Below are 27086 nucleotides of genomic sequence, written 5' to 3'. Positions count from 1 at the left end.
TACTTTTGAAACACGACATGATTACTTCGAGGATTACGTTTACATTCAGAAAGGATGTTTGCGAAAACAAATCTTTGGCACTTCTCTGTTTTACATGATTCCATGTTTAATTTCATAGTTTTGATGTCTTCACTATTATTCTACAAATGTAGAAAATAGTCAAAATAAAGAAAAACCCTTGAATGAGTAGGTGTCCAAACTTTTGACTGGTACTGTATCTGTGACCAACAGATGCATATCTGTATTCCGAGTCATGTGAATTCCATAGATTAGGGTCTAACGAATATATTTCAATTGACTGATTTACTTACACAAACTGTAACTCACAAAAAAAATGTATGATGCTTTTAGATATTTTTGTTCAGTGTAAATGAACGGTTATCTTAGCCAATTTGCCTGGGATTCTCACAAACCCCTAGCTACAAGATTCCAGTGCATTCCTCCACCACTGTATTTACTAGGATTTCCAGAGTAAAAATTAAGCTTGAATACAAAATCATTCTGTTTTCTCCACATTGAAGGCTACATCTTGAAAAGACTAACTTTAATTTCATTATCATATACATCAATAGATTTCACTCAATGCTCCTATTCACAGACATAACTCTATGGGTAGTTCCACAGGGTCAGCATAGAGCCGAGCGGTCTCCATATCAAACACTTTGAAAGAGGACAGAGAAAAAGACAAAGACTGCCCCCTATTGTTTAACAGGAACAGTACATGCCATTGTTAAACAGATAATACAAATGATATAAATCAAATTTTATTTGTCACATGCGCCAAATACAACAGGTGTCGACCGTACCGTGAAATGCTTACTTACAAGCCCTTAACGCAGTTAAGAAAATATTTACTAAATAAACTAAAGTAAAAAAAATAATAATACAAAAATAAAACAATAAAATAACTATACTGAGGATATATACAGGGGGTACCGGTACCGAGGCAATGTGCGGGGGGGTACAGGTTAGTCTAACCATTATTTATACGTCACAGACTTGATTCCAAACAGCACTTGAAATAAACCACTAATGATTGAATAGTTACAGAATTGTCAACATCCACTAGTTTACATCAAGAGACAGAAATGATTTTGTCCAATTTATCAGCAGCAAAACAAGAGGTGTTTCCTCTCTGTTTTTCGTGATGGAGTTGAGGCCAGATAGCGAAATTTTCTAAAGAAGAGTTCAGATTTCCCCTTTTAGTAGATGAAAAGGACTCTGGTTCGCGCGAGACTAGAAAAGGAGTCTGCCATTTTACGGATCTTGGCGTAGTTGATGAATCCTCTGAGGAAGAGCAAGAATCCTGGAGGACAGAGAATACAGTAGATTGGGGCAATAAGGGTCACTGTTATTTTAGCAGGATTTAACAGTAGTTATTTTTCTTTTTCAATCATGTTTTCTGGGTTAGTACTTCCCAACTCCCAGCAGCACAAACAAGATAGTGTGTGTTTAAAGGTGCACTATGCCGAAATCGCTCTGCCATTTCCCGGTTCGAATAGTTCGCCTAATTTCAGTTCGTGACAAACCCACCACAGCCAATGTAGAGAACCATTGTACAGTCTAAACCACTGAAATATATTCTCAAGAACCAAAAATATTGTATTTTTAGCTGTTCGAAGCTGGTGTACAAAACTGAAAAGTAAAAGACGCAAAAACAAAACTTAAGAACGAGAAGCATAGAAAGTGCACATAGAACACATATGCCGCTTCTTTGACTTGCTTTCAATGAGAATGACGCCTCTATAACACACATTTCTATGCGAATTTGGTTGAGTCTCCCAAAAAGTTACATATTGCAGCTTTAACTCTTCTATAAGGGTCATTGTCATAATGTATTGGATTTATGCATACTATCCATTGACCTTTACACCAATGCTACAATGTTTCTGTATTTACATGTCTAGTACTACAAATGAGAAAGACAGAACTGGTTGTACTTACCCAATACCAGGAACACCCACCACAGCCAGTACTGCCCATCAAAGTACCCAGGGAAATAGGTGGAGAACTGGGGAGAAAAATAAATAAATAATAATCACACAAACATAAAAGATAAGTGGACTGGTCATAGTAACCATGAATGTGATTGATCTTGGGCTCTGGAAGAGGGAAACCATGATCATGATCTGATGCTTTGCCATCAGATCCCTGCCACTAGATGCTTATAACCTGTTAGAGCTCTAGGGGCGCTATTTCATTTTTGGATAAAAAACGTTCCCGTTTTAAGCGCGATATTTTGTCACGAAAAGATGCTCGACTATGCATATTCTTGACAGTTTTGGAAAGAAAACACTCTGAAGTTTCAGAATCTGCAAAGATTTTGTCTGTAAGTGCCCCAGAACTCATTCTACAGGCGAAACCAAGATGATGCATCACCCAGGAATTAGCAGAATTTCTGAAGCTCTGTTTTCCATTCTCTCCTTATATGGCTGTGATTGCGCAACGAATGAGCCTACACTTTCTGTCGTTCGCCCAAGGTCTTAGCAGCATTGTGACGTATTTGTAGGCATATCATTGGAAGATTGACCATAAGAGACTACATTTTCCAAGTGTCCGCCTGGTGTCCTGCGTCGAATTCGGTGCGCAATTGCCAGCTGCTTCTACTTTACCATTTGATTCAGGGGAGAAAGCATGTGTCCAAGAACGATGTATCAATGAAGAGATATGTGAAAAACACCTTGATGATTGATTCTAAACAACGTTTGCCATGTTTTCAGTCGATATTATGGAGTTAATTTGGAAAAAAGTTAGCGTTTTGAGGACTGAATTTATGGATTTTTTTTGGTAGCCAAATGTGATGTATAAAACGGAGCTATTTCTAATACACAAGGAATCTTTTTGGAAAAACTGAGCATCTGCTATCTAACTGAGAGTATCCTCATTGAAAACATCAGAAGTTCTTCAAAGGTAAATGATTTTATTTGAAGGCTTTTATGTTTTTGTTAATGTTGCGTGCTGGATGCTAACGCTAATGCTAACGCTAAATGCTAACGCGAAATGCTAACTCTAGCTAGCTACTTTTACACAAATTATTGTTTTCCTATGGTTGAGAAGCATATTTTGAAAATCTGAGATGACAGTGTTGTTTACAAAAGGCTAAGCTTGAGAGATGGCATATTTATTTCATTTCATTTGCGATTTTCATAAATAGTTAACGTTGTGTTATGCTAATGAGCTTGCTGATAGATTTACACAATCCTGGATACAGGGGTTTTTTCATAGCTAAACGTGACGCAGAAAACGGAGCGATTTGTCCTAAACAAATAATCTTTCAGGAAAAACTGAACATTTGCTATCTGAGAGTCTCCTCATTGAAAACATCTAAAGTTCTTCAAAGGTAAATGATTTTTTTGAATGCTTTTCTGTTTTTTTGTGTAAATGTTGCCAGCTGAATGCTAATGCTAAATGCTACGTTAGCCATCAATACTGTTACACAAATGCTTGTTTTGCAATGGTTGAGAAGCATATTTTGAAAATCTGAGATGACAGTGTTGTTAACAAAAGGCTAAGCTTGAGAGCTAGCATATTTATTTCATTTCATTTGCGATTTTCATGAATAGTTAACGTTGCGTTATGATAATGAGCTTGAGTCTGTATTCACGAACCCGGATCCGGGATGGGGAGATCAGAAAGGTTAAGGAACCACAATCTACTCTGACCAAAATCTTATTCTAATAAAGTATTTATTTGTTGTATATAAATATCAGGGAAACCTTTGTCTACCACCTTTACATCTCAGGGAGGGTTGGTAGGGAAATCTTACCCGGACAATGAGGATCCACTTGATGAGTGACAGGCCGAAGCCAGAGATGGCCCCGTAGCGGCCTGCTGCCGACGTGGTCAGACAGAAGGACAGGAAGAAGCCGATCCAGTTGAAAAGGAATGCCACTAAAGTGGAGGAAGAGAGGGAAAGAGGCTATATGGTCTACTAGGATGGGCTTTCTCCTCACAATATAACATTCTACGATCACATCACAGATCCATCAAATACCTGTATCGGGAAATAAATACATTACATGACTGTTCTTCATTTCGCTGTTGTGTAGTGTACCAACCCCCATCCCAACCAAGGAGAAGATCTTACTTCAAGATGTGACTTACTAAAAAAGGTCAACATGAAAATGCCATCGTTCCCTATCCGCAGCTGGTCTGCATCCTCAAAGTCATCCCTGGCTACAAAGTCTTCATCCTGCAGAGATAGAGATAAACATACGGTAGAGATCATTACCAAGTCCTTTTATGATGGAAATCCCATTAAAAAAGGCTATATCAACCAAGAAAGGAAACACTCCCGCTACAAAGCACAACCCCTTCTCTTCATTGACCCGTTGCTTTACATTTCTCTAATGTCGTGGATGGAGAAGGCATTTAGCTGGAAAGCTGCTTCAATTTAGTTGAAAGAATAACATTTGATGTGCTATCAGGAAATGCGCCACTAATACGCTACAGGTCGACAGACAGGTCTCTGCAAATGACTGCGACATCTTTGCCTAACGGTACTATTCCATTCCACACACTTCCACCCCATTACTGTACCTCCAGTGCACAGCAAGTTAGTACATCATCAAAAGTCCCCAGTTGTTCCCTGTGCTGTACGCAAGGCAAGCAGTGTGTGGCAAAGAAACACAGACCAGTCATTTAAATGGGATGACAAGGTATGGCAAAACATTTCCCACTAGAGGGCATAGATGAGCCGTCTCAATATCTGACAGTGATTATTAGGGTGTCTGCCGACAATGTATGACTCACCATTTCAATACACTATACTGAGTACAGTATATCTACACACACACACAACCATAGTTAAACAGGTTAGCTTTGATATTATATGCAATTAGTTGCAATGGGGTTCATGATGTTATATTCAGAAACTAGCCTACCTCCAGCTCTAAATGTAAACAGTACACAAAACAGAAGTGAGGTTGGATGGGAGATCGGCCACACCTTTAAAACATAAATATATATATAAAATAGTCTGGCAAAACCACACGGGAGGATTACGTGGAGTTTGTAACGGTGGGACACTCACCCTTCCAGCCACCAAGGGAACAAGGGCTTCAGCCTTGGTTCTCTCCGCCTCGTCATAGGAAGGGAGCGTTGTGGCCACGTTGTATGATGGTGGATTGGGGAAACCCCCATTTTCTTTGTAGTCAAAATAAGCTAAGAGAGATAAATAAGTGAAATTGCAGAGCATAAGCTGCTGTGTTACACTTCAGTGATATCTATCCCCTCATGGTGGGCTAATTGCTGTAACAGCACAGGTAAACCTAACGCTAGAAGGGGAAATCTCCTCTGTGTCCTAACAAAGATACTTGATGGTCATAGTCTAGTTCTAGACTGTGTAATGTCCAATGTCTCTTGGAGTAAAGGTAAGGACATGGATTCCCAGGCCAAACCATAGTGCTGCACTGTGATGTGTGTGTGTGTATTGTGCTTTTACCTGCATTTTCTTCTGCAATGCTGCTGTAAGGGGGTGGGGCATCAGCTGCCACCTGGAGAGCCTCCTCTGGCTCCTCTTCATTGGGCAGCTGCATGGGGGAGGAGTCAATACACTGGTTAGGCCTAGATGACCGTGACAACGTCAACATGACGTAGAGAAGAAATCAGTCCAAGCACTATTGAGAAGTAGCCTAAGGAAAACAAGCTAGCTAAGCTACAGGGTCAGGCAACTCCATATTATAGCAGACTTATGGACAAGACACATCCTAACAAACACCGGCCGTGCGCAATATATCCCCTGCTGGGTGTCAATGAACGATGGCGATTCAGCATGTAGAATCGTCAGGAAATTAACTGAAAATGAAGGCCAATGTTCAGATGAGATAGGACGGTCGCCCGCTGCACAAGGTCGACGTTGAGATGGCATTTTCCCTCTTACAGGGTCACGCTAGGATTCAGCCAAAGATAGTGGCCTCCCGGTCACGACAGAGCCTGGGCGCGAACCCAGTCTCTGGTGGCCCAGTAACCACTGCGCCACCCAGGAAGCCCAGGACCATTCATTTTATCTGTGATCAACAGATGCATATCTGCATTCCCAGTCCATAGATTAGATTTAAATGTATTTCAATTGAGAGATTATTTTTAAATTATTGCGTTTATATTTTTGTTCAGTATATATGGTGAGTGCACAGTACCTATTAGATATTGGGGGCTACCTGGGATGTGCTTTTGTATGTTATTGCTGTAAGAGCGAGCTAGCATGCTTTAAATTGTAACAATCGCATTGGCCCCTGCTAATTCAGTTATTTCCATGCTAACAGATGAATCACGGATCTACAGTGTCATGACTGGCCTGTTCGGGTCTGGTTACCGTGTACCATAATCCTACTGAGATATCTCTCACACCCACCAGCGGGGAAGAGATCGGAAGGTATGATGGTGGGGGGTTATGACAACTCCCGCCCATTGTAAATCTTAAGGCAGCAGACAAAATCCCTTCTGTCCTGTCAGTATGGAGGGATGGAATGTATGATGGGCCTATGGAGAATCTACCTCTGAACAGTAACACAAAATAAATGGACTTTGGGACAATATGTTTCGTCAACCAAAACGGTAGTAGTGACGATAGATGAAACATGAAAATTAATGTCGTTTTTGTTATGTTATTAAAAGTTAAATGACGACGTTATAATGAAAACGTTGTAACTTGAAGAGTTCACACTATGTACTTGATGTTTGCATACTGTACGTTGTGTGGAAAATGTCCAGATCAAAGAGAATGTTTTTGTAAAGACGAAATGTGACGTTAGTTGTCTAAATTGGATCTGAGTAAAATCCAGACCGTGCCTCGTAACTAGTTACGCCCAGAGAACTTGCCTAGAGGCGGAAATGACCATTTCTGACCCAAGGGTATAAAACATGTGAGTTAAGAATTAACATAGCAGACTAATACCCTGACTACACTGCTTGCGTTGTGTGCGAGCGTTGCAAAATAAATTTAGAAATCTATATTATTAAATTATTGTGTGCGCCAACGAGCGTCTGCATTGCCAAGGGCTAGAATAGAAGTCAGTTCTTTTTGTGATGCTGATCGCGCTGCAAGTCCTGCCTCTCCCATCTCCTCCATTGGTTTATAGAAGCAGGTACCCACGTGCCATTTCCTCATTGGTTATACTCACGTGGGTGACGGTAAGACGAACGAGGTCGGTGGCAGTAATGCACCTAATTTATGAAAGTTGCCAATCGCAATATAAAGTCCAGAGAAGAAAAAGCCTGGAAGGAGGATGACTAGATTCGGTTGACCGTTTGTGTGGATTAATTTTCGGAATTGACGACCTTGTGCATTTCATGTAAAATAACAGCTCAATGTTTATATCCCAGGACAAATTAGCTAGCAACAGCAAGCTAGCTAGCTTGCCATAAATGTTGAATGCTTTTCAACCTGTCCCCAAATTAATGTAATTGGTTCAGAGTTAGTTTTGATATTTTAACCTGCGTGTCGTGATCGCGTTTGCTGTGGGGGGACAAAATAAATGTATGGACGATGGCGCACACGTTTGGGTTCCATGTAAGTGACCACGGGCTGCAGCCAAGGTTCGAATTAGTTGTAAACCCAAAATTCAACATGAGGTTGAAGAAGACAAAGGAACCTTTTTACAATCTATGCTACGTGTCTAAGAGGGTGAATTCAAGCAGGACCACCCAGTTACCACTCTCCAAGGAATCGTGTGTCTACACTGCTTTCATTCCAATGCTGGAACCATCTACACTGCTGATTAGCTGTCCTCCGAAGAACCCTTTTCAGAGCAAGTGCGAGGAAAAAGACCACTAAGACAAAGGACACTGACATCGTGAGGACAAACAGAGCTACACCCGGTAACCCGAAGACGTGAGGTCATCAGAGAAGTCGGGAACCCAGTCCACGAAGAGACACCCCATCGGAGACCTTCAACATGTAATTACATCATTATATTCTGACCCATAAGAGCGGCAGTTCGAGGCAAAGTTAGGGTTAAAATCAGCATAGTTGACAAATGTACACAAGTGTGCTTTTCTCTCGCTCTCTTTCTCCCGCTTATGAAATCCCCATTTTGTGTAACGTGTCATATTGTGTTGGCCTGCTAGGGACCTGTTTCAGTATACTAAGTTCTAATCATTAGCCTAGACTGTGTGTATCTTACATTATCATTTTAGCTTGTTAGTAAATAAATAATAAACTCAATTGGTGTGGTACGGACTTATTTAGTGGAACTCGGGTTTGTGTAGATTCACAGATTATGCCGTTCAGAATGAGACTGTAGAGGAACTTAATTAATTAGCGACTGTTGTAAAATTCGATATTCTCTGAGTTAATTTGGGAAATAGAAACCCAATAAAGCCAAAACTTTTGCATGGTGCTCCAGGTTAATTAATTGAATCACGTAATTGTAAACCATTAATCATTTGATGTGCAGCAGTCGTCACATTAATCAATACAACGTTACGACAACAGCCATCAACATAGACTGAGTGTACAAAACATAACTGACCATGTAAATCCAGGTGAAAGCTATGATCCCTTATTGATTTACTTGTTAAATCCACTTCAATCAGTTTAGATGACGGGTAGAAGGTAGTTTAAAGAAGTATTTTTAAGTCTTGAGACATGGATTGTCTATATGTGCCATTCAGAGGGTGAATCGGTAAGACAAAATATTTAAATGCCTTTGAATGGGTTATGGCAGTAAGTGCCAGGTGCACCGGTTTGAGTGTGTCAAGAACTGAAACGCTACTGGGTTTATCACGCTCAAGTTTCCTGTGTTTATTTAGACTGGTCCACCACCCAATGGACATCCAGCCAACTTGACAACTGTGGGAAGCATTGGAGTCAACGTGGGCCAGCATCCCTGTGGAAAGCTTATGAAACCTTGTAGAGTCCATGCCCCAACGAATTGAAGCAGTTCTCAGGGGAAAAAGGGGTGCAACTCAATATTAGGAAGGTGTTTCATATTTTGTACACTTAATGTAATGTTGTCCTGTACATCTAATGTGCTTCCTTGTGTCAATCGTCAGATACTTACATGTATTGTATACTATTTTTGTCATTGTTATGTTTGATTACAAAATACCCAGTCTGATATTTTCATGCACGCATGAATCACGAATCTACAGCCATTGTCAGAATAAACACCAATTAACTGTGGTCGCTGGCTGAGTAGTTATTTCTTTAAAAACAACACAAGAGACTTACGAAATACGATTACATAGTTAGACTGGTGCCGAGACCAGTCTTGTCTTCGTGGGACATCTGTTACACTAGCTGACAAACTCAACACCACGATTTATGATTGAGTTGAGCGGCGACTAGTGTCGGCGGATTTGAGCTCAGAGGTCAAATATAATTAAGTTTTTCTCATAAACGAACTACGGATTTATGCACTTAAAGAGTAACCACTAACCAGCAATTACACAGAACGTGTGTAATATTGGGTTCTTTTTACGTGCCGAAATGAGTCGTTTTTTATAAAAACGTATTGTTATGCGATGTCTGCCCTCCAGTCCTGTCAGCACACACTAGTCGCTGCTCAGAAACGTGGAGTTGAGGTTAATCGCCTATTGAGTAGCTAGCTAGTGCAGGGCTCTCCAACCATAATCTAGCACACCTGCTTCTAATAATGAACTGGTTGACAAAATAAACCAGGTTAGTTAGAACTGGAGTTGGAGCGAAAACTTACAGGAGGGTAGCTTTCCAAGGACAGGGTTGGAGGAGCGAGTGTGTACAGTAGTTAGCAAGTCAAAACATCACCTACAAATATTGACCATGTTAAATCAAATGTATTGCTAACCAACAAAAATGACTAGCATTTTAATTTAGCTATAAAGCATCATGACGTGTTGATATTAACTTGTAAACTGACGTTGCAGTCATGGTGCCTTCACAAAACAATGAGGCCTAGATCCAACCCATTACCCGTGTTTCTTAGTAAACAAACCACAGTTAGCTAATGCGTGCTAGCTGAAACAAACACGATAAACTTTTTTACTCACCTGCTGATATCTAGCACACGGCTCAGCCATCCTAATATGAACAGACTCAAATATTTTAATTTAAACAAGCGATTGTCAATGTATTCAATACAGAAAGTATAACGGAAACATAAACTATTGGGACGCTGTCTGCTCAAGTCCCTCCCCTCTTTCTCTGCGAGCTTGTTACGTCAATACTCCAAAACTAGGTCACGCATCCGCTCTTTACTGCACTGCCCCCACAAAAACACAGGCATTGACAGTAAAATAATAACCATCCATATTCCAGTTATTGTACATTTTGGCTTAGAGTGGCAATACTATGTGTAGCCTACTCACTGTATTCCACTATTCAAAAACTTGAAAGGTGAAATAATAGAGGTTACCTCTGAAGATGACATGCTGTGCTGCCAGTTCTTTTAGTTCAGCAATAATGAATACAGCAACATAACACGTATTCTTGTAATATGTATTGTATCTTTATTTAAAAATAAAAAAGACTAAAACAATACTCATGACACTTGTATTTGAGTCCTGTTTGATTCGTTTTATTGTTTTTTTGGTTCATTTTGATATTTCACAAGAACAGGGTAAGTTGTGCCAATATGCTTCTGGTTGTAGTGGTGACAGACAATATCCACCTCATAGATACTGAAGAACACTTTGACACGCTCATTGGGTGAGACCAGGAAACACAGGGTATAAAGGGCAAACTCAAATTCAGGACTGACACCAACGAAGATGCTGCCTTTGGGTTTAATACCATTCTTCCAACTGAACTGTAGTGCCAGGATATGCTTGTTCTCGTCAGGCTGGTTTTAAATAAAAGAGAGAAGAGAGAGACAACAATAAAGACATACAGGCCTACACCCATGGGACAGTCATTCAATAGGTTTGAAAGTTCTCACATAATTTCCAAATAAATGCCCTGGAAATGTTAACTACCATCTCATCACAGTCACTCAACATGATAATCAAAAGATACATTCATAATTTCAGTATTTTTTATCTAACCTGGGGGGAATTTGCGTTCACACTGTAGCCTTTGTAATCAATGTGTCCCAGCTTTTCTTGCAAATACAACTGAATCCAGTTATGAAAGCCGATGACTGTGCGGCCTCCTCTGGTCTCTCCGACAAAGACATGCTCAAACCCTGAGGAGTCTGGCCTGGAGGAACATGGGAGAACATCATGAGGCTGGAACACAGACTACTGATTTTACACCCTCTTTCTGAAGGGATGATATGGGGCAGGTCTAATGGAAGCTCATCCACCACTTGAGTGGTAGTGCACATGATGAAATTACAGCACAATCTGCATGTTAACATACAGTATAAGTGTTAACTACTGAAAATAATAGACTACTCTCCTTCTCCCCTGAGGAATAAACAAAGCTAAGTGCAAATCAAGTCCAAGTCATGCATTGTAATCTTAAATCAAGTCCAAATCATACATTGTAATCTCAAATCAGTTTAAATCACGCATAGTAAACTCAAATCAAGTCCAAATCATGCATAGTAATCTCAAATCAAGTCGAGTCGAGTAACAAGTGTTTTTTCCCCAAGTCTCTAGCCTCTAGTTTAATTTGGTAATTTTTTCCCCTAGATATAATGACTATTTTTTTTATTTAACCTTTATTTAACCAGGTAGGCAAGTTGAGAAAAAGTTCTCATTTACAATTGTGACCTGGCCAAGATAAAGCAAAGCAGTTCGCCACATACAACAACACTGAGTTACACATGGAGTTAAACAAACAACCATCAATAATACAGTAGAAAAATACGTCTATATACAATGTGAGCAAGTGAGGTGAGATAAGGGAGGTAAAGGCAAAAAAGGCCATGGTGGCGAAGTAAATACAACATAGCGAGTAAAACACTGGAATGGTTGATTTGCAGTGGAAGAATGTGCAAAGTAGAGATAGAAATAATGGGGTGCAAAGGAGCAAAATAAATAAATACAGTAGGGAAAGAGGTAGTTGTTTGGGCTAAATTATAGATGGGCTATGTACAGGTGCAGTAATCTGTGAGCTGCTCTGACAGCTGGTGCTTAAAGCTAGTGAGGGAGATAAGTGTTTCCAGTTTCAGAGATTTTTGTAGTTCATTCCAGTCATTGGCAGCAGAGAACTCCAAGTCAAGTTTCAAGTTCTTTCCTGCCAAGTCAAGTCTCAAATAATCAAATGTGTGGCTTGAGTCAGACTCGAGTCCAATCTTGAGCTGCACGTCCACACTCTTTGCCATTTGAATAGACTGGCATAAAGACAAAGGAAAAGAGAGTCTGAGGTGATGATACAGCTTTCTCTAATTGTGAATGGATTTTATATTGACTGAGCCTAACCCTAACCAGGGAGGAGAAAACATTTAGCAGCATAATGATGAATTATTTTGACATCTGAAAAGTAATAGTTACGTAGAGGAGAGTTCCACCCACTTGCTAGCTCCTCGTCTGGCGTACAGCTCAAACCAGATACGGTAGAGCTGCATCTTGAATTCCGGTAATCCCTCTGGGGAGAGCTGTTTCTCTACTAGGTACTTATGTGCAATCTAAAAATGAGAGAAACATATGAAGACAATTTCAATCATGGGATGTTGATTGACTCCCTTTCGCTGTTGACATTCCAATTTGGCCATGGTTCTCCCCGTAAGTTGATGTCACATACATTTAAAAATTAAAAATTAAACTTTTTCTGATCAAATTTATCTGTGATTTGACTTTTGTTCCTTTTAATCTGATCAAATAAATACAGTTTTCTTTTTATCGACCACTCCACCATATGTTTTAACTGGTACCTTCATGGTGGGCGTTCGAAGCATGCAGTCCAGAAACTTGTGGTTTTCTGCTTCCTCCTCTGGGGTTACAATCTCAGGCTCACCTGTATCACTTTCATAGTTATCCAGTAGAGAGATAAAGGCTGGAAGAAGACATCCAGTTTAGTTTAGAGTGTAGCGTGTGTTCTGATCTTGTAAGATCCCAGCAAACATGACCTCATTGGCCCCATGTGGGTATTTGTTGGGCGAGGTGGGCAGGGGCTATCCCACACAAAGCCCAAATCAGCCAAACATGGGCTAGCCCACAACAATCCCAACATGGCCTAGCCCACACCAAGTCCAAACCAGCCCGACACGGGCTAGCCTACACCAACCCAGCAAACTAGTGGACACCAGCCCAACATGGGCCACCCCACACCATAACCAACATGGGCTAGCCCACACCAAGCCCACACCAGACCAACACGGGCTAGCCTACACCAAGCCCAGCACAGGCTAGCCTACACCAAGCCCAGCACAGGCTAGTCTACACCAAGCCCAGCACAGGCAAGTCCACACCATAATGTAGAAGTAGGGGCTCATTCGAATATTTGCAGGCGTGGTGTACAAATACCCAATTTCATGTTGTTAAGTAAAAAATAATACAAGATAATAATGGCTGATACCATTCAAACCAATGAGGGTTCAGAACTTTACAGCCAATTTTCTTTTAATTCTATTTGTTTCCAGTTATAAACGTATAAGTTCACAAGTTATTTTTGTGCAACCATTACTGAGTGTTATTCCAGTGTTATTATTCCAAGTGTTCTGTTGTGTGAAATCAACAAAAAATGTATATTGTACACTGCCAGTGATGAAGTGGCTTTCACTAATTGGTCATCTGACTAATCAGATCAGTTTAGAAAAAGATCTGATGTGAAAAGATCTGTTGTGATTAGTAAAAAGGCTAATTGGTGGAAAAAAGATAAGGATTGGACTACCTGTGTAAACGCAACCTTAGATAAGTGCATATGACATAAGATAAACTGATTTTTCTCTGGTAAAAATATGTATGACAGTAACAACTTTGTTATCTTCCTGATACAATGTAACTTGCAGCCGATCCAAAAGGGTGGGCTTATTTCAAGTGACGTGAGGCCTGCCCTTGTGCCCACCTGCCCTGGGGCCAATGTGGAGTTTATGGGTTAAAGGCACATCGGCCCAATGTGGGCAGCCTACATGAGGCCAATATTTTAGCCCACACTGGGCCTACATTGTGCCAATGTGGACATGTTTGCTGACAGGACAAGTTTGTTTTGTCTATCCACTCCCACTGAAGTTAGTACACATCCTGTTGTATCATGTTCAATCAGTGGTGACCCATCATTCAGGTAGGGCTGAGCCCCACCTGTTTTGTTGCCAGTTTTGCATGTTATTTTGGCATTAGTACGTGTCACATATCAGTTTGCAAACAATATAAAAAAATACATAACTGAGTTAATAAAGCTGCATACAAACATGGTCTCTTTTTTGCTTTCTTGAGTAAGGCAGATCAAAAATGCAGGTGTTTGAGCCTAGCTCAGTGCTTTCTGTGGTTGTAGGGCAGCCAGCGGAAAATACAGACCATAGAGGTTGGTAATGTTTTCTAGTTACACCATAATTGGCATCACTGCAAAAATCTACAGGGGAGAGCTCGAAAATTCAAGCCCCTTATGTGCTGCATAGATTTACATTAGAAGGCTGAAGGCCATTGGCATCCAAGAAGGCTTAAGGCCATTGGCATCAGATAAAATGATGTCAGCTCACGTTATATCTACCGGTAGCTTTGATTGGACTGATCATGTCAACATCATACTTTCAAAATCTTAGCTAGCAAGCTAGACAAGCAGTCATCATCATGAATCAAGTTGACAATGTACTGGCAAATTCTTCAATCCTTGTCATATAAAGAGAAATTATAGATATATCGTATCGGTGCTCATCGGCCATTGCAAATAAACATTATACAACAAGTCAGAAATCGCAAATCCAACATTGAGTGTTTTGGAAGGAATCGGTGGCTAACTGCAAGCGTTGCAAAGCAATCACTAGCCTTCTATTCAGTGGAGAAAGTTTGTGGTCCAAGTCTGGGTTTAAGGGTCTCTTTTCCAAGCTTAAAAGGATAAACATTCACATGCAACACCATGGGCCAGAAAAGGTTGAATACAGTGGCCATGCTGTTAATCCAGGTGACTTCTACCGCGTCCAAAACAACTGGAAACTCAGAAATATCGGACTTCAGTGAGTTCAAGACAAGTGGAAACTCTGAAAAAAACTAGCTCCGACTGGTGAAATACGTTTTGAACAGTCAGAAGCATTTCAAGGTCCTGGAGTGGCCTAGCCAGTCTCCAGATCTCAACCCCATAGAAAATCTTTGGAGGGAGATGAAAGTCCGTGTTGCCCAGCAACAGCCCCAAAACATCACTGCTCTAGAGGGGATCTGCATGGAGGAATGGGCCAAAATACCAGCAACAGTGTGTGAAAACCTTGTGAAGACTTACAGAAAACGTTTGACCTCTGTCATTGCCAACAAAGGGTATATAACAAAGTATTGAGATAAACTTTTGTTATTGACCAAATACTTATTTTCCACCATGATTTGCAAATAAATTCATAAAAAATCCTACAATGTGATTTTCTGGATTTTTTCTTCTCATTTTGTCTGTCATAGTTGAAGTGTACCTATGATGAAAATGACAGGCCTCTCTCATCTTTTTAAGTGGGAAAACTTTCACAATTGGTGGCTGACTAAATACTTTTTTTGCCCCACTGTATATTGTAGCTAAGAAAGTAATACTAGGTGTATGTTGTGTAGTAAGCTGCTAGTGGCCCATGTGCCTCACCCTAATAATTTTGTCCCTTTCCCCCTCATAACTTAGCCTACTGTTCTGACTTGGTGCTGCACGTGTAGTCTATAGCCTGTTTTAGAGAAATATCATAACTGAATATTGTAAGAGCTTTCATTGTTTGCTTATATGCCCCCTTTATTTATCCTATGGTTCTGACTTGGTGTACAGGGAGAATACTGTAAGAATAGCCCATGTTCTGAAATCTGTCGTTTACATTTCAAAATTGTTGAACAAATATTTATGTTGATTAAGTCCGTCTTAGCTCACTCATCAATGTCTTAATCGAAATTACAGATTGCCTCTTATCCGCTCATCGTTCCCTTATGCCACAACCCACATTTGTTTAAGCAAGTCAGCCATATCAGCTGTGTTTTAAAAAAATGCTTACTGCATTTTTTAAAAACACAGCTGATATGGCTGACTTGCTTAAACAAATGTGGGTTGTGGCATAAGGGAACGATGAGCTAAACTAACTGTTTCGCTGCCAGACAAGGCTATGCCGATAGCCAGGTGTAGCAGTGGTAAGGACTCCTTGGTGTTGGAAAGAAAGCTCTGCTGTTGGGACAGCTTTATGTAGGCCCTAACAGTTTGTGGGCACCGCTTGTCACTGTTATAGTGCAATTAATGTATTGTTAGTGTTGTGGCTTTGCTGGCATGCATTAAAAAAAATGTTGAGTTTGCTTCACCAAGATTTTTATGCTAAAATTGCCACTTTGTTCAATTATACTCGAACTCCTGCTACTCTCTGCTTATGTATACATTGCAAATATGGCAGAATTTCCAAAGGAAAATAATGATAAGACACAGGAAACTGCATGGTTGAAGGCAAAAGTTGATCCCAAAGCTCTAACCCTCACACGTCAGGCCCTTACCTAAGAAAGACTCCTTTTTGAAAATTCGTTCATCGACAAATGAGAACAGAGGATATCCGGCTCCATCATTGTCATCACTCATTTCATCATTCATGTCAGCATTCACAGGCCCAGCTTTCCCCTGCACAAAGCACAGCAGAGGAGGAAGAGCAAATCAGTTACATACAGTATTCCAAATGTCTAAGCACTCCCACCAATGATCCAGGAATAAATATTATTTTTATTTTTTTTACATGGTAACCCCTTGATGGAAAAGAAACATGACCCAGAGCCCTATAAAGCTGCAACTCCGGTGTTTTGTTTATGAGAGCCAGGAAATTCTAACAACAGCAGCATGTTTTCACTTGACTTGCATTCTCTCTCTCTGTCTGTCTGTGGCAGCTCTCTGTCTGTGGCACAGTGTCTAACATGCTATTGTGTCCTTCAGAAAGACACCACAGAGCAACACTCTAGAGCACTTTAGAGGTCTAGATTTGTTCAATGTGCTCTGACCTTTCTCATCAAACAATGCTTGTGGCCTCAGGATGTTGTGCAAAAACATCCATTAGTTAATTTGGAGTAAAACGCCTCTGTACAATTTGTCACGGGAATGATGTGTATATATATATTTTTTAAAACATCCACATACTGTAGTGCCATTTGGATCGTTTTCAGTTTTGCTACCTGCAGAGAGATCCGGTAGTCTGTCCCTGGTTTCAGTCTGTTGACATCTTTATCCCATATATCCTGCACCATGGTTGATAGCTCTCGGTCAGCTTCAATCATGATGTGACTGGTTGGTCCCTCTTTACTCTGCAGGCTACAGCTGACTTGGTCAGGTTCCTCTGGTGTGAAGAAATATCACATCATGTGCAGTGAGTCCTATGCTTACGTTGCTATACAACTCTGAATGGTGTTGTCAATCCTGCATTCCAACATTTGTACATTATACATCTTCTCAATGTATGAATTACACATAGGCCTACGAAGTGTGGTAAATATCATATATTTTTTTGTATACCCTCCATAAAATTGAACAAACACATTTAGTGGTCAATCAAGTTATAACGGAGAAAAATAATTCTGTGTTCATCAAGGTAAACAGATTAAGTGTATGACAATGAACTAAATAATACATTTCCAGACATGTTATCACTGAATCATTCAGTGAACTGATAATCAACACACCAAAAAAAGAGCCAATTTCAAGCTAAAATTATTACATCAACAGTTTTAGTTCAACATTCAGGTTTTGATTGACACTATCATCTAATCAGTATCTCGCCATCGACGCAAGCTACTCATCATATATTACTGACCTTGTTCAGCTTTGGCCTGCTCACCGGCGTATAAAGAGAAGTGGTCTGTGGGTTTGGGGCAGCTAAGGGGATTCAGTCCTGTGGCCGAATTTGTGCGTGTGGAACTGGCCCGTTTGAAAGCACAAATCTTTACTAACATGCTGGGGGGGCGCTCCTATACCACGAGGCATGACAGGGGCCATTTTAAAGGGTTATCCACTGTCAGCAACTTTAGGCAAAGGGATTAAACTGTGTTGTACTGATGGCTTTTGAATCACTTGCTACAACATGGACTCTCTTTGTTTCTTTAGTACTGTTTTGTTCTTCTCCTGCCTCTGTGTCCTGTCCCTCCATCACCCTGTCCCCTTCCCAGGTGGAAACACATGGTAATAGTGTGTATAAATAAGATCAACTATTGCGTGTAATAAATAAGGTCCCTTGATAGGCATGGAGACCAGGGAAGCTGTGTTCCTGCTGAAGGACAGATTAAAGGGGCCAGTTGAATCAAAGACAACAGTTACATTGTAGTCTGTGTCTGTAAGATCATGACAAACAGTTACAACAATGCTCTCAATTCTCAAACATTTTGTAGATGAGTGGCATAAATCCAAAACATGTTTTAATACACATCTGTTAAACTCATGACAGGAAATTAAAATATGTTTGCATTCTAAAATCGAAGGTTGACTTCAATAAAATAAAGGCTGATTAAGTGATCAGGATTTAATCGAAGTCAGAACATTTGATTTCAGAATGTAACCATAATCAGCAACATGTCTAACACCTCATGTTAGTTCAGTAATTTTGGACCAACAATCATTCTTGGTTTCCTCTGCCACCTGTTTGACTCAGCAATGCCTTCTGTGTTAAAGACAATGACAGCACAGCCCTTGCACACTCTTGTGGAAGGAAAAGGCATTGTATGTTCTCGTTGGAAAGGTTGCGTCCTTCGGATGGGTCTCATCTCATCACTAATTCAGCAGTCAGCTTTTCAGCAAAGCCAACAGTGAACTTACAAGGGAGGCAATATAACTAAAAAGAGTAAGTACTTTGATTAAAACAATGCCAAAAGGCAGAATTTCTACCAGCAGATGAGTGCGACTATGGGACAAGATATAAGGAACTATAATTGCATGCAGCGGTATCAAGGTACAAGCACTTTTGCAAGTATAGGAATGGAAGTGATTCTGTTAACACATGTTCACTCTTAATACAGTGTGACAAAATAAACAAGGGAGTACATTTCTGAGTAACTTCATATAACATGTATTGAGAAAAGGAATACATGAAGAATGTCCTAAAACCCCCAACATGGGAATGAACACTAAAACCAAAGGGTTATTTATGTATGTTTATGGTTATTACAACACTTTTTAAATTCAGGACTACTGCAAATATCAAAGACTGTCCCCCTTCAACATTAACAGATAAAAGTGAAAGCACAATATAACTGCTTTAAGAGCAGGACATGTATTTTGAATGTGATTTACATTGATGTCCATTTCCAAATTAGCCTCACTTTCTGAAAAGTTTCAATGAAGATCATAATGTGAGTAGGTAGTAACTAGCAAATGCCAGGGTGGTTACAGACATATCTTTTGTACTGAAACAATGCCATATTTAACCTAATCAACAGTGTGCGTCAGAGGAGGCTGGCGGGAGGAGCAATAGGAGGACGGGCACATTGTAATAGCTGGAATGGAGTAAATGGAATTGTATCAAACATATGGAAACCATGTATCAACCCATGTTGTATTAATTCCATTCCAGCCATTACAATGAGCCCATAATCCTATAACCCCTCCCACCAGCCTCCTCCTGAGTGTGTCCCATTCAAACAAATCATGTTACATGATAAATAAAGTGTACCTTTTGGTGAAAAAGGAACAAAAACATACAAAAAAGGACAATAGTGTGTCTAAAAATCATGTCTTGATGGCCATTGGATGAATGTCACATTTGGCAAAGCTTTATTCACCCTTTTTTTTTTTTTTACATCAAGCTGTGAGCTCATGGTTTGGATGGTATCCGGGTATACAGAGAGTTAACTCATGATTAAAGTGGTTCTAAAGGACAGACATTAAATTGTACAAACATTATCCCAAAATGTTGTCCTCTGTTCTTGATTGAAAGATTTCACCCCCGGATCCCTGAATTTCCTTTTCATATCGAGATTGATAAAACATACCAACGTTATCTGTTCAAATCATCTAAACACACTGTAACCCATTCGTTTTTGGTACACTCGCTCACACTCTCTTCACAAGTATTCTTTCAGAAAAATACTGGCCCTGAGTATTTGACTGCTGTTTGGAGTAAGGTAATGTGCCTACTTCTAACTGGAATTGCTCTCCGCTAGCCATTCAACCATCAGAAATGACTGATGTATTTTGGGTAAGTAAATGCCTGATCAATGATGGTGAGAAATTGTATTGGCTAAATCCATGGGCGGTTAAAGTGCATACAAATGAAGCACGCATGGGAGGTATTGCACATCAGTCCTCTTCATCACTCCAAAAGGCATCATCTTCATCAATATCCACACCCTGGAACAGCCTATAAAATAACAACAAAGAAACACAAGAAATTTGTCATTTTTACTCATTTATTAAGAAGCCAATAAAAAAAAGGTTAGATAGACATTCTATGGGGCCGATTCAGACTTTGGAAATGTACGCCTTTCGTACGCACTTCAGTAGTTGGTATTTAGAATGACCTTATGGAGGTGCATAACGAGGTTTGCGGGCGTGGTTCCCTTGCGCACACTAAATACATTTAATTCAACCCCAGAAAACACAATTTGATCAGTGAGTTTTTGTTCAATTAGTTTCTGTTCATTTATCTAAAGCAATCCCTTTAAATACGGTGTTCATTTAATTTGATTGGCCCAAGACTTGAATGTATGGGGAACGCGGTCAGAATATACAAAGATACAAATGTGCATATGTTTTCATGGCTCTCCGTTTCAGAACCCATGGATAGATTTAAAAACAAAACAAAATATTACATAAGTGCTCCAGAGTGGCGCAGCGGTCTAAGGCGTCACAACAGTCCCTGGTTCGATTCCAGGCTGTATCACATTCTGCCGTGATAGGCAGTCCCATAGGGTGGCGCACAATTGGAAAGAGAAAAGGGGATACCTAGTCAGTTGTACAGCTGAATGTATTCAACTGAAATGTGTCTTCCGCACTTAACCCAACCCCTCTGAATAAGAGATTTGCAGGGGGCTGCCATAATCGACATCCATGTCTTCGGCGCCCGGGGAACAGTGGGTTAACTGTCAGCTCAGGGATTCGATCCAGCAAGCTTTCGGTTACTGGTCCAATGCTCTAACCACTAGGCTACCTGCCCCAGCGTCGTCCGTGTTTGGCACGGGGGAAGGCAGTCATTGTAAATAAGAATTTGTTCTTAACTGACATGCCTAGTTAAATAAAAAATATATACACATGGATTTGGAGTCACTAGAGTTCGATGAGCCAAGTAAAGCCCCCCCCCCCAGCCAAACCCTCCCCTAACCCGGACGACGCTGGGCCAAATGTGACTCCCGATCACAGCCAGTTGTGATACAGCCTGGGATCGAACCCGGGTCTGTAGTGACGCCTCAAGGACTGCAATGCAGTGCCTTAGGGCGCTGCGCCACTCCTTTTCCACATGAACAAAAAAAAGGTGGTTTGATTCATTCTGAAAATTGACACATTAAGTTCATCAGTGGTAACGTTGGAAGTAGTGTTGCCTACAATATAATTATAATATGTAGAATAGTATTTTCAAAAATACCCTAGTTGCCTGCACTGATCATGGAACTGTGTATTGGAAAAAATTAAGTAGATGCTTTTTCCACTTGGAACCGGCAGGTTAACTCAACTGTATTCACCGTTTCCTCGTGCATAAAAAAGTGGTGGAAATATTAGGGAATTAAGTCCAGGTTAGAATAGGATGCATCTGTAGACACACCTCTGCCACACCTGTTTCTTTGATCTCCACCCTAAACGCTTACCTTGCTGGCACTGGTAATTTCCCCATGCTTAAATTCAAGTTCAGAATATGCATAGAGAGAAAAGTGAAATTTAAATTGATGCATATGTAACTCGTGTCTGAATTCCCCCCTTTGTGCATAATCCTTATGTATCCTACACCTCAAAAGGACACAGAGCCAATTGTCAGACATAGCAAAGCCACTGACTGGTTGAAGCAAGGCGAGGAGGGGTTGTTGAAGTGGCTGTAGGGGTTGACACGTGTGAGCTGGCCCAGACACAGCCAGCAGAAGTACTGCTTACACGAGGTGCAAGTCATCTTGTTGCAGCCATCAACCTTCTACACATAAAGACAGAACAGAGAAGATGATAGATCAAAATCATGTAGGAGCAGCAAAACATATGCATACTAACTAGTTATAAAGCTGTGTAGTGCGGAGAGCAACATACCTGTATATTAGTGCCACAGCGAGGGCAGCCTTTACAGTTCTCATTAAGCCAATCCCTGCTGAAGGATTCCTCCACAGCACGCTGGATGACCCGCTTCCCAAAGCGCTGCTCCATGAACTTCTTCCCCTCAGCACTGGCAGATATATACTCATCCCGCAGGCCTCGCAGCTCATCTACAAGGCAGGAGGTAGAGACCACTCTCAATACCATAACCATTACTCTAACCTACATTTTGATTGATCATCTTTAGTGTATAGACTGTGCACAGCATATAACTAATTACTTGTAAGGTAATATACTATATAAACTATGAAATATAATGTAAACTATTTCCTTTACCTGCTGTGACCTTGCAGTGGGACAGGCCGTGGTATCCCCGTTTGCAGAGGGTGCAGAAGGCGTACTGGCAGGCAGGGCAAATGCCCATGGTGGTGTCTGGCTCCACCATCACAGCCTGGCAGCAGGACTGGCGAGGGCAGTACACCACGTCAGCCATCAGATCCAGGCTGGACTGAAGCAGAAGGCGGTCATAACGCGCAAACAACTCCTCCCCGACAAGGAGCTTGACCTGTAAAAGGGGCAGTGCATTAGTCAGTGCTCATAAGATTGTCACAAGAGCTCATTAATGTCACAAGAGTCAAAGTTACCTGTGAGGGTGTAGCCAAGGAGGTGCACTTGGGCTCGGGGCAGTTAAGGCACTGAACGTTGCCGTCGCGGATCTGAATCTGGAAGTATTCCGTCATGCAGGTCTTGCAGTACACATGCTGGCATTCCTTAAAGCACAGGCAGCCCGAGCCCAGCTTCTCCATGAAGCAGATACCACAGCAGAACGCCTTGGCGTCAAACACCTTCTGCCGCTGAGCTTCATCAAAGTCCAGGAGCTGAGGTAGGATATCAGTACGGGGGTCAACCACCAGGACAGCACGGGGGTCCAGCTCCAGCAGGGGCTCCAGTTTATCCTTCTCCCCGGTTAGACTCCCCGCCCGCTTCACACCAGCCTCACTCCTCTTCCATTCCACCGGAGCGTTGCCCCCCTTGACCACCTCCAGGGGAGACTTGACGTCGAGGAAGGCAAAGGCCTCCTCCTTAAGGAACTGGATCCATGTGAAGAGAACAACACAGCCCTGGTTCTCCTCCCACAGCCCATCCAGGCGCTTGCATAGAGAAGTCATCTGAGGGGGAGAAAGAGGGTTGGTGAGGAGCCTGTAGACCCAACGTTGAATTTCGTTGAATTCTACATCGGGCATGAGTGAGAGTTTGGATCAGGAAGGTTTCCTCTCACGACGTCTACAAACCAGAATGTTGAATAAAATTTGATTTTAACTTACTTTACCTGTTGTCCGTGCGGTTGGTCCTTTTGCAGGTAGGAATGTGAGAATATATCCACAGGAAAGTATAATTATATTAACTTTTCAAAGCACTGGTAGTGCTTTCCGATATTTATCACCTGAAGCATGCATAGAAGCATGTAAATACGTACACGAGTTTGGCAAGTATGCATGCATCTCGTGCATGTATTTTCATCTTGTGCGCATGCTTCACATAATAGAAACCTGAATGTACTACCATCGCCTTGAAAAGTTGATGTAATCATACTTTCCCTGAGGATAGAATGTCTGACTTTACTACCTTCAACAGGACCAACCGCTCAGACAACAGGTAAAGTAAGTTAAAATATAATTAGATTCAACATTCTGGCTTGTAGAGGTCATGTGAGGGACATCTTTCCTTATTCAAAACGCTCATTTATGCCCAACGTAGAATTCAATGAAATTCAAAGTTGGGTTTCCAAGCTAGAGGACAAGGGGAATATTGTTGAAACATGTTATGTGATTTCTTGTCATGTTGATGGGTCTACCTCACCTGGTCCCTTGACAGCCATTTGGAACTTAGTGTATAGACCGGAGATGAGGAAGAAGGGTAGTCAGCAGGAAGTTCAAAGTTAAGCACCAGAGGAGGTAGGAAAGATATGTCATATTCGGTCTGCTTGTTTCCTGCCAGAAACATACAACACATTTGATTGTTCAGGTTTTAATGCTGATTGACAGTTGATTCATTTTAAAGGGACACTCAGTATTAATGGAGAGGAAGGTAAACAGCCTTACCATCGACTATCAACTTGAAACTAGGAGGAAGTTCAAGGCATAGTTGTATCTCACCGCCCTGTGCAGATTTGGCTCTGTGAAACTCCTCTTCATCGTAAATACTCGCTAGAGCAAGCAACTCATCCTCCTGGGCTTCCTGGTCCTCCGACATTTACATTCCTGTGCGGCAACAATAGTAAAACTTGTGAGGCTCTGCGTGATAGCCAATCTCATTTTGATTGGTAGTGTATTGGCAGTGTAGTGTATTAGCTAAGTATTGCTTCAATAATACAGAGAAGTATAGCACCAGCAAATTAACACAGCATTAAAGATAAAGTGAGAGGTAACAAGGTTAAATAAACTAGCTCTTACAACGTTTCAGGATAGAGCAGCATCATCCTAATAATAATGCATGGGTATTAGGTAAGTTAGCTAGCTAGCAGGCTGATTAGAGTCGTCTAACGTTAGCTATCTAACAGTTACCTAGCTAACGTTATATGGTTTCAACTAGAGAACCATAGTCTAAAGTGACTATGTAACAAATCTAGCTAGGCCCTGATCTCAAGGGCTGACGACGTTAACGTAACGTTAGCTAACTTTAGCTAAGTGCCTCTTTAATAATAAGCTATCTATCTATCATGACTAATCAGTCACTGGCCGAGATATATAAAACGACTATCACAACTAGCTATCATTTTCTTAGATCATGTTGTGTTATTTACCTTTTACTTCAGCCACCACAAATTACGTATTGGTTTTCACTAGTTAACACAGCCACAAAGTCATAAACTCCGCCTATTTCTACAATTTATCTTCTTACATTTTAAACCAAACCTTAACCACACTGCTAACATTTTTGTTTTCATAAATGTTTACAATAATTGTCTTTGTGGCTGTGTTATCTAGAGGAACCCCCGTTTTTGGATGACCACTGAGGAATTTTTTTATTTTTATTAACAACAAATCAATACAGGAAGTACATGTGGGAACACAAGTATATATAAATAATATACATTACACAAGGACCTTAAGGGACATACATACACTTATAATTCTAACAGCTTTTTTGTTAGTAGAGTATTTAATTGTCTTAAAGTGTCTTACAGTTCAATTTATTTTTGTAAGGTAAGAAAACGTGGTGTTTTGTTTGTAAATTTACATTTGTGTATATGAAATTTGTCCAAAAGAATAATTAAATTAATTACATAAAAATGTTTCAGCTTATTTCTATTGTAGGTAAAGAATCCAAGCAGTACATCTCTCCACAGGAGATGGAAAGCTCAATTGGAATCGTATTAACGCCCATTGCGTACGTCGTCGACGTGTCGTCAAAGGGCCGCGGGGTGCATTCTGGGCGATACTGGGACAAGGAGCGCTGTCAATGAGTGAATGGGAATCAATTGGTATGGGGTCAATTTCACGCCATATGTATTGAATTCAAAATAAAATAAAATCGTGAACATGAAAAATAAAGATGTATAATGTAAATATTATATTTTCGAGGACGGGTGAAATAATGGATGTTGAAATCAAAACAAATAATTGAAAGCAAAATGTATAGAAATTGTAAACAAAAATAAGACTTCAAAAGCAAAATCAAAAAACTCGTAAGCAAATCATTTTAAAGCGCGAGAAAAACACTATGACAATTGATTTTAAACAATATTTGAAAACGAATGCAAAAATCGTTTTCGGTTCAACTTTCCCAGCAACCAATCCTATTGAATACATTTTGCCTATGCTCTTTTTAAAATGATATAAATATATATATTCTATTTTTTTTTATTAACAACAAATCAATACAGGAAGTACATGTGGGAACACAAGTATATATACATAATATATAAAGGACAATTGGGCTAGGGTACAATATCACATTACACAAGGACCTTAAGGGACGCACATACACTTATAATTCTAACAGCTTTTTTGTCAGAAGAGTATTTAATTGTCTTAAAAAACAGTTCAGTTTATTTGTGTAAGGTAAGAAGATGTGGTGTTTTGTTTGTAAATTTACATTTGTGAATATAAAATTAGGCCAAAAGAATTTGAGTTTATGTTTTCCTTAAACTTCTTCATATAGTGGTTGGCAGGGTAATATTTGTGAATAATTTTAAAGGAAACTTCCTTAATTTTGTTAACAAGTAGGTATGTGTGTGGCAACAGCCAAACTTTTTTCCAACAGATATTATCAATAAATACGTTCCAATAATGCCTACGCTCTTGCCTGCATGTACTACCTTTTGGTTACGCTACTCGTATCTTTGCTTTCGATGTCTGTTTCTTTGCTTTCACTGACAGTCTTTTCGATTGAGTGTTTTGGCATTATTTTTCCGTGAAGGGCGGGGTTTAGAGGGAGGAGTTGACAATGAGTCTTCATAGGCCCGCTAGTTTTGGAGTGACAGTTCGTCTTAACACTATCAACGAACACAATCAAGTATTTGTATATTCCACAAGTATTATCAAATGAACTGTTTTATACAGATAATTTTCAGACTCAAGTTACAAATGCTGGTAAACACCCAAATACAGAGAGATGTCTTCAGCGCGAGCAATTTGTTTTTCTTCATAATATAAAATTGCCATACACCCAGGGAGGCTATGCAAGAAATGCAATACATTTTGGACAATTAATGTTAGTAGTCAGATTATGTGGACCAGTGTAATATCACTCCGTCATCGGTCAGGGCTAACATACATCTAAATTGCCTAGATGTAATGCTAGCCTACATCAATCATAACTACCATGCTAAACTATCCCTGGCTATTTTTCTTGGCCAAGGCTAACGTTGAGCCAAATCCTGCAATCATCCCAGGAGAGGCGACAGTCGTCAGGAACACTGCAC

General features: G+C 40.4%; 3 protein-coding genes across 3 annotated transcripts; all 3 read right to left on the bottom strand.

Annotated features, from left to right (window-relative positions):
* Positions 1-523: 523 nt before the first annotated feature.
* On the bottom strand, positions 524-10145 carry LOC110537765 (NEDD4 family-interacting protein 1-like). Its single transcript, XM_021624137.2, has 7 exons — positions 9970-10145; positions 5444-5531; positions 5033-5163; positions 4105-4192; positions 3767-3891; positions 1945-2011; positions 524-1306 (listed from the first exon to the last, which is right to left on the bottom strand). The coding sequence occupies exons 1-7, from the start codon at positions 9997-9999 to the stop codon at positions 1203-1205; spliced, it is 633 nt and encodes a 210-aa protein (XP_021479812.1). The 5' UTR covers positions 10000-10145; the 3' UTR covers positions 524-1202.
* Positions 10146-10470: 325 nt separating this feature from the next.
* Positions 10471-18677, bottom strand: endou2 (endonuclease, polyU-specific 2). The gene is made up of 7 exons (XM_021624136.2): positions 17754-18677; positions 17119-17279; positions 16456-16576; positions 12738-12859; positions 12379-12491; positions 10963-11116; positions 10471-10760 (listed from the first exon to the last, which is right to left on the bottom strand). Exons 1-7 carry the CDS (start codon positions 17890-17892, stop codon positions 10497-10499), a joined length of 1074 nt encoding a protein of 357 aa, XP_021479811.1. The 5' UTR covers positions 17893-18677; the 3' UTR covers positions 10471-10496.
* Positions 18678-19070: 393 nt separating this feature from the next.
* On the bottom strand, positions 19071-25118 carry LOC110537763 (E3 ubiquitin-protein ligase RNF14). Its single transcript, XM_021624135.2, has 8 exons — positions 24963-25118; positions 24262-24420; positions 24020-24150; positions 22804-23328; positions 22496-22724; positions 22157-22329; positions 21916-22046; positions 19071-20288 (listed from the first exon to the last, which is right to left on the bottom strand). Exons 2-8 carry the CDS (start codon positions 24410-24412, stop codon positions 20228-20230), a joined length of 1401 nt encoding a protein of 466 aa, XP_021479810.1. The 5' UTR covers positions 24413-24420; positions 24963-25118; the 3' UTR covers positions 19071-20227.
* Positions 25119-27086: the final 1968 nt, after the last annotated feature.

This window comes from Oncorhynchus mykiss, chromosome 12 (genome assembly GCF_013265735.2).
Source record: "Oncorhynchus mykiss isolate Arlee chromosome 12, USDA_OmykA_1.1, whole genome shotgun sequence".
Lineage (NCBI taxonomy): Eukaryota > Metazoa > Chordata > Actinopteri > Salmoniformes > Salmonidae > Oncorhynchus > Oncorhynchus mykiss.
The sequence above is the reverse complement of the archived record's forward strand: the minus strand, read 5'-3'. Positions and strand labels throughout refer to the sequence as shown.